This window comes from Pristis pectinata, chromosome 1 (genome assembly GCF_009764475.1).
Source record: "Pristis pectinata isolate sPriPec2 chromosome 1, sPriPec2.1.pri, whole genome shotgun sequence".
Taxonomy (NCBI): Eukaryota; Metazoa; Chordata; class Chondrichthyes; order Rhinopristiformes; family Pristidae; genus Pristis; species Pristis pectinata.
The window spans coordinates 149,098,634-149,110,692 of NC_067405.1; the positions used below are offsets into that span (position 1 = coordinate 149,098,634).

General features: G+C 40.6%; 1 protein-coding gene across 3 annotated transcripts in view; it reads left to right on the forward strand.

The window, feature by feature from the left end:
- The window catches only part of LOC127574641 (feline leukemia virus subgroup C receptor-related protein 2-like), a 171,502-nt gene that overhangs the window by 61,624 nt on the left and 97,819 nt on the right, over positions 1-12,059 (forward strand). For all 3 annotated transcript variants that reach the window (XM_052023944.1, XM_052024027.1, XM_052023861.1), the window contains 2 exons: positions 945-1,012; positions 9,806-9,909. In XM_052023944.1, coding sequence (XP_051879904.1) covers positions 945-1,012; positions 9,806-9,909 — 172 coding nt within the window. The remainder of the gene's footprint in view (positions 1-944; positions 1,013-9,805; positions 9,910-12,059) is intronic.

Genomic DNA, 12,059 nt, shown 5'->3' on the forward strand with positions numbered 1-12,059 from the left:
GCGACTGCGCAGGTTGACTCTGTGATTAAGAAGGCATATGGTGTATTGTCCTTCATCAATCGGGGAATTGAATTTAGGAGCCGTGAGGTATTGTTGCAGCTATATAGGTCCCTGGTCAGACCCCACTTGGAGTATTGTGCTCAGTTCTGGTCGCCTCGCTACAGGAAAGATGTGGAAGCCATAGAGAGTGTGCAGAAGAGATTTACAAGGATGCTGCCTGGAATGTGGAGCAAGCCTTATGAAAGCAGGTTGAGGGAACTTGGCCTTGGAGGATGAGGGGGGGACCTGATAGAGGTGTATAAGATGATGAGAGGTATTGATAGTGTAGATAGTCAGAGGCTTTTCCCCAGGGCTGAATTGGTGGCCACAAGAGGACATAGGTTTAAGGTGCTGGGGAGTAGTTATGGAGGTGATGTCAGGGGTAAGTTTTTTACTCAGAGTGGTGAGTGCATGGAATGGGCTGCCGGAAACGGTGGTGGAGGCTGATACGATAGGGTCTGTTAGATAGGTATATGGAGCTGAATAAAATAGAGGGCTATGGGTAAGCCTAGTAATTTCTAGGGTAGGGATATGTTCGGCACAGCTTTGTGGGCCGAAGGGCCTGAATTGTGCTGTAATTGTTCAATGTTCTATAAGCGTATAGAGGAATTTAAAATAGAAGGATATGTGGGAGGAAGGGGTTAGATAGTCTTAGGCGAGGTTTAAAGGTCGGCACAACATTGTGGGCTGAAGGGCCTGTATTATACTGTACTGTTCTATAATTACACAGTTTGTGCCCTGGCATTTGAAAGGTTTTTGAGCTTAGCTCCTCCATTTAGCGTGACTTCTGCCAGTCAGAAAACAATAGGTGGGGGGAGCCTATCTAGGCAAGGGGGAACGAACTAACAGAGGTAACAAACAATGGGTGAAGAAAACTTCTTTAATTATTTTTTTTTAATCAACAGGAATTAACACAGGTTCTTATTATGCAGTTTCAACCCTCCTGAACAAGATGGTGCTGACACATTACCCAGTACGTACTTTGTCCGTTTGGGCTCTTTTTTATTTATTATTGTAACTGATAGAGGCATATTTTTAAATCTTAGTAGGCAACCAGTGGTGTATGTGTCCCGAGTCAGAGGTATATTCTCTGTCTTGTCCTCTCCTGTGTCATGAGCTAACTGCCTGAAGATTCCTTTGTCTCAATGAGAATGGAAATAAATCATACTTAATATTTACAATTCCCAGCATGTGGTCCTCCATTGGGGGAACACGGGGAGGCACTGGCATAGAAGCTAAAGACTTGCATGCAGTTCTAATGTAGAGGACACCACATCTAATAAAAGCAGGGGCTTGGATTGTCACCAGTGTGAAAAGGAGAGATGCAAAACAATGCTTGTAAATCCAGGCCCTGACCAGCTCTTGTTTTGTGTTTATATTAGTCCATTCATACCCACAGTGGTCCAATTCTTTATTTTCTACCATGCTAACCTAGAGCTGCAGAGGATAACAGCTGATCAGGTAAATTAGCTTAAATGTTACGTAATTTAAATTTCTGTCTAAGAGCTGTTACATGCTTTATTTTTTTTCTTAAACATGTTCCTTGAAAAACAAACTTGCGAAAGGATCAGTTCAGTGGTTGCAATGATAGACTAGAAGAGCCAGTTACCTTCAATCAGTAACTCTCCTTAGGCAGTCCCTGCAGATCAAGGATGACTTGCTTCCATTCGCTTTCTCTGGGTTCTGGGGTGGCTGATGAGGCCAATGGGGGAACTCTGTCCCTTCCACAGATGGGACAGGATGTAGCTGTTAGGATGGGCAAGTGGGTAGTTTGTGAGGTTGTGTGCTCCTTCCACTGTTTATGCCAGGCTTCTGTGTATTCCTGCTCCATGGATTTGAGATTCACAGTACCATCCCCAATGTTCCTTCTTTTATTTTGAGTGGTCATGGACCAGAGATTACCAGGAGTTTACAGACAATTAGCCTGTCATCCTAGGGAGGAAACCAGGTGCACCTCTGTGACTGGTTTATGTGTGCATAAGCTTCACTTCACAAACACAGCCAGTTCTTTTATACCATCAGATTGACAGCAGTTTTAATTATTAACACATCAAGAAAGATACTTGTATTGTCCTTCTGTAATTTCTTAATCTTTAATAATTTTGGAATGCTTTGGCAGAGTTTTAACTCCTAGCCATTGTCTGTAGAAACTGTGGAGTATTTGCATTTGAAGTTGGACAGTCAGAATCTGCTTTTCTTCAGTATTTGCATGGAGCAGGTTTCAAGGAATCCGTTTGATCTGTGAGCCTTCGGACAACCAGCTATCTGCTGCAGCTAATTCCAGAAGTCAGCAGCCATCCCAGGCTGTAAGCATTCTTGTACTTGGGATTGGCAAGTTGCTTAAAAATATTTGGATGTTCTGGCAAATATAAAACTAACCATTAATTGTGCATTGATTAAAGTAGTGCAGTCATAACATTCCCGCAAAAAGCTGAAGACATGAATGCCATATGGATCAAGCTGTTCTAGTGCAGCAATGATACTGGCATCTACTCAACAGTGAGAAAATTGTTCAGGCATGTCCCTCTCACAGAACAGGATAGATCTTATCTGCCCAATTATTGGCCTCCTCCCAAACGTAAATGAGACAAGGATTCATCCATAGAGATCAAGTGGCACCCTCTCACCAATAATCTGATGTACATTGCTCAATGTCAGTTTCATTCCTGACAGTATGAAGTAAAGACTTAAATTATTACAGATATTTATATACAACAGATTGAACAGATGGTAACTGGAAAATGCTGAGAGGTGTTCTGATAAAGGTCTTTTAAAACACAAAGGAGTTTGATAAAGTACATGCAGAGAGGATGTTTTAATCTATTGATGATCCCAAACCAAGGGCTGTAAATAATCAAAAACAATTTCAGGATAAAGCCCTTTGTAGGGTGGAGGTGATTATTTAGAAACATTTCCATCACTGAGTGCTTGGTGAAGAAACTGACCATTTGGCCCAAAAGACTTTAGCATTAGCCCCTCACTCTTTCGCCTAGCCCTCTCAGCATATCTGCCCATTCCTTTCTCCCTGTGTGTTTACCTGGTTTCATTTTAAATGTGTTGTCTGCTGTTAAGTCTTCTGAAAAGTCCAATTAGATCTACCAAATCACTGGTGTCGGTTCACTCTGTTACCAGCTTTCTCACTGCCAATGTTAGGCTGACTGTTTGATGCTTAATTGGTTTATCTCTCCCTTTATGATAATTGAAAGATTATGCTTGGAGTCTTTGCTATCTCCTCCTTGACCACACTCTGTTCTAGAATACAGTCCTAAATCTTCAGATCTTTTATCATAACTAATAGAAGCAGGAGTAGGCCATTCAGCCCATTGTGCTTTATCTGCCATTCTCTTAAGACCATGGCTGGCCTTTACCTCAGTGCCTGTTTCCTGCACTAACCCTATACTTGTGATTGCCTTAATTTCTAAAAATCTGTCAACCTCTGCTCAGATGTACTCTACTATTAAGTCTCAACAGTCCTCCAGGATAGAGATTTCCAAAATTTGTCACCCTCTGGTGAAGAGATTTCTTTGCATTTGAATGGCTAATCCCTGGTTTTGAGACTTTGACCCCTGATCTACACACCCCAGTCAAGGGAAACATTAACTTCACATTTACCCTGCTCTACTTCACATTGTACCAATTCTTTTAATACTTGTGTGCAGTTATCCTTTCAAATTTCTCTACCTCCTCCCTGTGTCCATTGATTCCAGCTGAGAAATGCAAACTTTACTCAAGGATTAGTTGAGGGTAATAACATGAATCATGAGGGGCATAGATAGGGTGAATGCACAGTCTTTATGCCAGGGAAAGGAAATCAAGAAATAGAGGGCATAGGTTTGTGAGAGGGGAAAGATTTAAAAGGGACCTGAGGGGCAACTTCTTCACGCAGAGGGTGGTGTGTATTTGGATTGTGGTGCCAGAGAAAGTAGATGAGGCTGGTACATTAACACATTTAAATGACATTTGGATAAGTACATAGGTAGGAAAGGTTTAGAGGGATATGGGCCAAATGCAGGCAAATGGGACTAGCTTAGGTGGGCACCTTGGTCAGCATGGACCAGTTGGACTGAAGTGTCTGTTTCTGTGCTGTATTACTCCATGTCTCTGTCTCTATGAATGCTTATAAGGGGAAGCTAGATTAGTATATGAGAGAGAAAGGAACTGAAGAATGTGCTAATGGGTTATGAAGGAAGAAGAACAAGTGAAGGTTCCCATTGGACATAAATGTTGGCACAGAGCAGCTGAGTTGATGCAGTGACAAATAATTTTCTTGGTATGTTGAGAACAAAATGAACTGCTGTCACTGACTGGAGTAAGGAATGAAGTTGCGTTTTTAGAGCATAGGGAGACCTTACAGCCCGTGCTGACTGCCTTGCTGTCCTGGTTCCCAGCTCTCCTACGTGGAGTTTGCTGCAAACACTGCCCCCTCCTGTGACTTCTTCCTGCTGCCTTTCTGAAAGGTGTGAGCCACCCAGTGAGTGTCCTATCGCTGCGGAGAATGTGTTTTATATTTAATTGGCAATTAAGAAAAAAACAATCCACTAAATGTCACTGCTGCACTTAAATCTGTCCCTTAATGCACTGATGTAAGCTTCCTGTCTCCAGTGTTTTTAATGTGAGCTTTATGTGATTCTCACCACCTGCCAGAAGGCAGGCACATTGCTCTATTGCAATTATAACTGTGTGACAGAAATTCAGATTTCATGTGGTGAATTTGAAGATACCCTGGGATATAATTCAAAAGCTCTGTTGAAATGTTGTCCAGCTGGTGAATGTTGAACATGAAGATAATTGGGAATGAGAATAAGCTGCTCAATCATTTAAAACTCATTCTTTTGGTATTCTAACTCTCCTATTTACAATGTCCATCTGTTTTTGCCAATGATTTCCTGTTTCACAGAGGAACCCAACCTGTCGGGAGTGAAGATAGTCTTCTGCTATCAGTTCCACTTTTAATATCTAATCATTACTAATCTTATTGAGTTAACAAAATCATCTCCTCATCTAACCATCTTCCTCATTCATCCAAATGATCTCACATTTCTGCAGCACACATGAAGACACATTAGAGCCATTCATTAGCTTTGTGCTTTTCATTTTGTCTTTGAGAACTTTTCAGCAGTAAAATTCTTCAATCAGTGTCAATTTCAGTTTAATCAAAGAACCCTCTTCACCCAAACACATACTACTTTGTTCTGATAAGTCAATTGGTATTATCACCTTTAAAATTTTGTTCCCCTTGATTGAACCATGTCATTACAGATGGTCTTTTTCTGTTGGAGAAAGACCTGGTGCATGTTTCCTCTCCTAATATTAACCCAGATACAGGTTCAGTCAGATATGTAGTCTTGATTGATCAATCATGATTGGTTTCGATAGAATTGTCAGAGGCTCAAGAAACCAACAGCTCCCTGTAGGCACCACTGATGTTTGGTTGGTTCCAGCCACTCGTATTCTTACCTCAACAAATGCTGCCCCTGCAAACATTATCTAAGAGAGCTTGATGTGTGCTACAACCTCCAGCAACTCAATGTAGCAAATTGTCCTGCTGCCATTTGAGATTGTGTGTGCGCACGGTTTTCCGTATTGTGTGCTGATGGTCATTTCCTCCCATATCCATTGGTCCTGCTATGTTTGGCGGATTAATGTGTTATGTCGAATGTCCTGTGCACTATTATTACCAGTAACCAGGTACCATATTCTAATAATTAGAAATAACAGGATAATGCATTCCTGGTCTACAAATAAATTTGGGAGTATTATACATCTGCATTATAGCAAATCAGTCTCAGGAATATGTTAATGAAAATGTGTAAACATTTAATTAATTTATGTAAATATCATTATTACAATCTCTGCATTTCGCTCTTGTTGCATTTGCCACAATTTGTAAAGAAACCAGAATGTTAATGTTGATCATAATTTATTTGATGAATGTTATCAAATGAGTTTGGAGGACAAAGTTCTTCTGCCCTTGGTTTTAGCAGTCAATCTTTTCCCTCTGCTATCTTGCCATCTGTCCTAACATAGCAAAATACAGAGCAGCTGGGCAGCACTCTTAGACACGCTGGTGTATCTGTGTGCTGTGCCATGGAATAAAAGGATTATAGATTGTACTTACATTTGCCACTAATGTCTCCACCTTGATTGTTCAATCTTGAGGAGATGCCTAGCGGATAAGAAACGCTTGCCCATAGTGATGGAAGGAAATCCCAGGGCGAGTCCTGGTCTTTATTGCATGTTCTGTCGGCTGCCTGCAAAGCAGCATTGGCAGATGCTGCAGTGTACCATTAACAGCCAGAGATTTGGCACTGGTGGAATTTTAAAAAAAGAAATCTAACGTCTTCATTATTTTAGTTTAATTGATGTGACTACAATTTGTACTGCAACTCCTGAGTGTCTGTTTGGGACATCCATATACTGTACAAAATGATAGTGTCATCTTACCCAGTAAACAGATTCTTCCAGCGGATGCCGGGTAGCTGGAGTACAGTACTACTGTGTTGGTTCCTACAGACGTACAACGCAGCTGGAAGAGTGCTGGTAGGAAGTGATGAAATGGTTCATTGAATTCAAATTCATTTTAAATGGTAAAACTTAAAAGAGCCAGTTACTCAACCCAGAATGAATCCCAAGCTCAAATCGACCAACTGGAATAGAATTTTTTTAAAAAACATTTCCCCACAATGGTGTAGAACCCAAATCAAGGCACAAAGTTTTAACTGTATTTTACAGGAGCTGTGTGTTTTAAAAGTAAATTTGTTCATGGTGAATTAATGCAAGTATGATTCTTCTTCATTCTGGCATATCACAGGAGTAGTCTGTCATCCTGGAAAAACGCAATTCAGTAATACCTGGATCTTCCTTCTCCACACCATGGTCAGGTCTGCCTGTTAGTGTCAGTTAGATACTTCCCTGTTACAGGCTGCCCCCAGGTAACAAACAGGTTCCATTTTCAGACATCCTTGTATCGATTTTGTTCAAAAGTTGGAATGTACACACATGGTAACTATACCTCCATAGTACAGAATGGCATCAAAACCACACAAGACTGATAATAAAGAACAATTACTAAAAGTGTAGGGAGAGAGGAAACTAGTTCTGCAGTTGGTATGTCGGGTGTTGGGGACGGCCTGTATTTTCATGTAAACACAAACGTTAGTCAAAAATAATTTTAAGAATCAAAAGTCTAACACCTCCTCTAGGTTTGTTACCAATGCAAACATTTATTCCAAGCTTCCTTAAAACACGGTGCATTTACCTTGTCCACCAACCTGAAATATTCCTCTGTTCTTAGAAGGAGACTGTGATAATGAGAATGATTGCAGGGAAGGTGCAAGCAGAAATACTGTATGAATATTCCATCTGATTCAACACCAACTGCTCCACAAGAGGATGGCAATCTTCCAACAGTTCACCTTGACATTATACTGTTTAGTCTCCACAGTTCCTAATGCTGATGCAGATTTTGCTCTTTTGTGAGAATCCAATTTCCAAAATGGGGTATTAGTAAGGAATGAGTTAACAGTTATATCCATTAATACCCATTATAATCCCACAGCTATCTTCACTGCATCCTCCAAGGAATCCATTTTCCCAGTTTCTTAGTCTCAGTGATATCTGCCCTGATGATGAGAGTACCTTTAGGATGTTTTCCTTCACCTTGGTTTGCCCTCTATAGTAGTTGACAGGGCTCTCACCACATCTCTTTCTTATACGCCTGCTCTCAAACCTTTCCTACCAGATGGAAAAGGATATGGTTCCCCTTGTCTTGCCCTCCAACCATGAGTCTCCACAATTAATTGATCATTGTCTATGATTTCTGCCACTTGATTTGTGTTCCCCAGCTGCATGGTAGAATTAGAAGTCATGGTTCTAGATTAGTAGTCCAGGTTTCTGGAATGCCATGCCAGGAACCTTATCTGATGAGCATAATGTGTCTTCTATGGAAAGTAAATGATGTCTTGCAAAACAGGACCTTAACTTGCATGTAGCACAAGGCTCCTGTCTGCTTCTCCAACCAGCAGGATTTAAACTGAATGAAATTTAATCAACATCAAATAGCTAGAAACTTTTTATTTTGGACTAGGTTTCCTGCCACAAAAACTGCCAATCTCTTCCTTTCTAAAAGAGATTATGATTTACCACTCCAACATAGATTTGTGTTTTACTTGGTGAGACATTGGAGGAATTCCTAATTCCAGAATTTTTGCTTATTTTCCCTAAGTATTAAATGACTTTATTTCTGTGATGTAAGTGGATTGTTTCCATTTAAGGAATGAAGAAGATTCATGTGTTTATTCTTGAGTGCAGTTTGTTTTCATTTAAGAAAGTAGGTGTTGCCTCCTCCCTCTGAGGGAGAGCTGTCAGATTAATCATGATGTTCAGCAGGGAAGAGACTAAAGATTCAGTGTGATCTGACAGATGTTGGAGGGGTTCTCATGATTAGAGGGAAAAAGCAGTTCAACTTGATCAGGCTGAGGGACCTGGATTTCAAAGGTTCAGTGCAAAATGGCCCAATTTCTCACGTGGAATTATTACAAGATACAATGGGAACTGTGGGCCAAATGGCTCCTCCTCCTATGTACAGAGGAACCCAAATCTACTGTTTTGTTTTCAAGTCAAGAATTTTTTAAGAAACTGTTTTATATATATATATTTTATATATATAAATTTTATATACACACACACACATACATATATATATATGTGTGTGTATATATATAATATACACATGCATACATACATATATATGTATAATTAAAAGATGAAAATACACCATGCCTCTTTGGGTGTAAGAGGAATTCAGCTGGTCTGTGTCCTTGCTCTTGAAACTGGCTATGACTGGAGTCTAAGATGACAATTCCACAGCTTTTTCTCCTGCCTTTATTGTGGGCAGCTGTTTGGCTTCCACTGCTTTCTCCCCACTAGAGAACGGTTGAGATCGGCAGCATGCACCATGGCGTAGTCTGATGAAGCTTCGCTCTATTTTACCACACCATTGCCACATTAGGCTTTTCAGTTTGGTCAACCTCAGTCCAATAGATGCCCATCCAAACCCAAGTATGTCCATTTGTTTGTCCCATGGCTAACTTGAAGAAAATGGAGTCCCTTTTTAATGCACCAGGGAGTGATGATATAGTTTTGAATAAGGCCTTCTGTAATATTACCAGGAAAGATATCAAGCGCTTTGCTAGCTTAATCTGTACTTTTTTCATCTATTGACTAGATGGGGTGTATATACAGACAGTTTGTCTTTGAAGCATTTGTGACTGGTTATAAACTTCATGGTGTTGCTTTGTGTTTTGGAAGCACCTTGAACGTGCTATCTCATCAAACTACAAGAATGACATTGCAAGGCGTGAGCCATGAGGTTTGCTCCCTCAGCTGCTGTTTGAATGTTGATGGTCTGAGGTGTGGAAAATGTAGACAACCTCAAGTAAACCATCCCAGCAGTTGTATCTGATAATGTTTCTCTGCTGAAGATACTTAACACAATTAATCTTGAAGAGATCTAACCTAGTGGATTGAAATCTGAAGATAATAACTTTTAGCAGGAATAACTGAAGACAAAAATAATCCAGATTCCAATCCTTTTTGTTTTTGGAATGAACCCTCTTTTATAGTCAATGTTGATGGCTTACAGTGAGTGTGAGTGCAGACCAGTGTGTGTACGTATGGTAAATGAATGTGAACTTGAGTCATCCACCAGAGGAACTGTTTCTGATGTCATAACCTGAGGACCTACTGATTACCGTCTGTTTCTCAGGGCGAAGAACTGAATGCAGGGAGGATTGGGCTCACTATCGTGGTTTCTGGAATGGTTGGCTCCATTATCTGCGGAATCTGGTTGGACAAAACCCAAACGTACAAGTAAGAGTTCGCCCCAAACAGCTCCCCAGATTGGGCCCTGACTTCCTTTCATCCAGAAAAAAAAATCTATGGTCTAATTACTACCCACAGCTCTGGGGAAGGGAAAGAAAGAGCATGTGATTAACAACTGAGATCGTTAGAAATGTAGTAGGACAACAAATCCACAAAGATTCATTTACATTTAATAGAGGGAGGTGGAAAAATTTTGGCAAAACCAAGTGCCTAATTGGTCAGCACTGAATATTCTATCCTGAGGTACAAGAAGCTGGAGAATGAGCCTGTACTACCATGACTAGATGACTGTTTGAAGAGCAGTAACATAAGACTCTGGGCTGAGGACTGGGAAGTCGGATTAACCTAAAGACCAGTTTTGGCCAGTGTGCACAAGTTGGGCCGATTGACCTCTTTCTGTGCTGTAAACTTCTGATTCTATGAAGGGGTAATATTGTCTTGTCAACTGAGTAACCCAGTTTTGTGTTTAAGACTGCTTGTGTGATGAGCAATTGTGAATGTTGTCTGTTGTACTTCCCTGAGGGCCAGGTTATTTCTAGCTCCTTTCAACACAGCCTGGTGTGTGCCCAGGTTGAGGAGGTACAAAGATCCCAATACTAAGAGTAAATGCATGAAAGTCAGTGAAGCTTCAGTTCCTCCCATATCTGTTTAGTATTCAGAGGTTGGCCTCCCTGTGGGTACAGCATTGCAGGCTAACAGGGCTGATGTTAATTGACTAGTTTTGTAATCCTGGTGCCGCACACCTGTCGTGGATATTTTTTTGCTGGGGAAGGCAATTTTTTTTGAGAGTTTGGTCGAGTTGAAAATTGAGCTGCTTGACTAGGATGTTTACATTTACTGTATATCAGCTTATTGTAACTAGCAGGACTGTAGTGTTTTAAATACCAGGTGCTTTTAAACATTTTTGTAATTTCTTTCAGTTGTTTAAAATTGGAGATTTGGTAAAGGTAGCTGAAGTAATGTTGAATCGGTCTGTGGCAGTATTTGATCTGTGCTCCGTCATGGGTGTGTATCCTTGACATGGCATTTGTGGCCAGAGTAAGTTATTGCTTCCACCTGTTTAAATGTGAAGTGGCTGAAAACACTGGTGGCAGTTGATGTAATCTACAGTTACTGTGAACACCAGATCATAGCAAGCCACATCTAATCTCTTTGTGCACTGGGTCAGTGTGTAATTTGTTTCTTATTGACACGGTTAGTGTAAGCACCAGGGGTTGGGCATTTGATAATGATAGGGTTGCATGCTGTTGATCTCTTATGTGCATTTGATTTCCTCTTGTTTTGATTCTTTGCTGCCCTTGAAGAGAAATCTATTCCCGCAACCATACAACTTGAACTGGAAGTAACATGTAAGTATTTTAAACAGTCTTCACAGTTGGAGTTGGTCACGTAAATATTGACCCTTTTTTTGGTTTGCTTCTGCAAAAGTATGTGAAAATTGTTTGCAAATCTAGAAGCCCAAGTTGTTGATATGCAACAGTCTATGTTCTACCTCTGAGTAGTGATTTGGAAATCCACCACTCACCTCAACACTGCTCTCTGCTCACTGGCAATCTCACTGTCTTGGAACTGAGGGTTCCCTCTGCCAATCTCTCAACAACTCCTCTCTCTGTCTCCCAAGAACTTCCATTTTAGCATTTCTTGGAACTGGCAAACTTCATTATTGTGTCTAGCTTGCAAAGGCCCAGCTCTTTCAAAGACAGCTACATCTTGGTGCCAGCATTACTAGAAACCAGACTTTAAAATGTTATGAGTCTCAGTGAATACTTAACCAGTTATTTGGGATAAGCTGTATCATTATGGGAAGAAACAGAATGCTTCAAAATCCCTGACATCTGTGAGGGATGTGAGTCATCCTGTCTGAGCAGGTTGATATAGGTCCTTCCCCAGTGTACTGATACACCTCCGTTTCTTCTTGCTAAAAATGGAAGAAGGTGCTCTGATACTGCACTGTAATTAAAATAAGGTTTTGGTTAATTATTAACAGCTTTGTGGTTCAATAGAATGGTAATTAAATTACTCGACTGGGACCCAGAGGCTTGAGTTCAAAATCCATATAGCAGCTGGCAAGTTTAACTGTCAGTGACTCACTGAATGTGGAAATAAAAAAGAGTGGTAACCATGAAAATCACAGGATT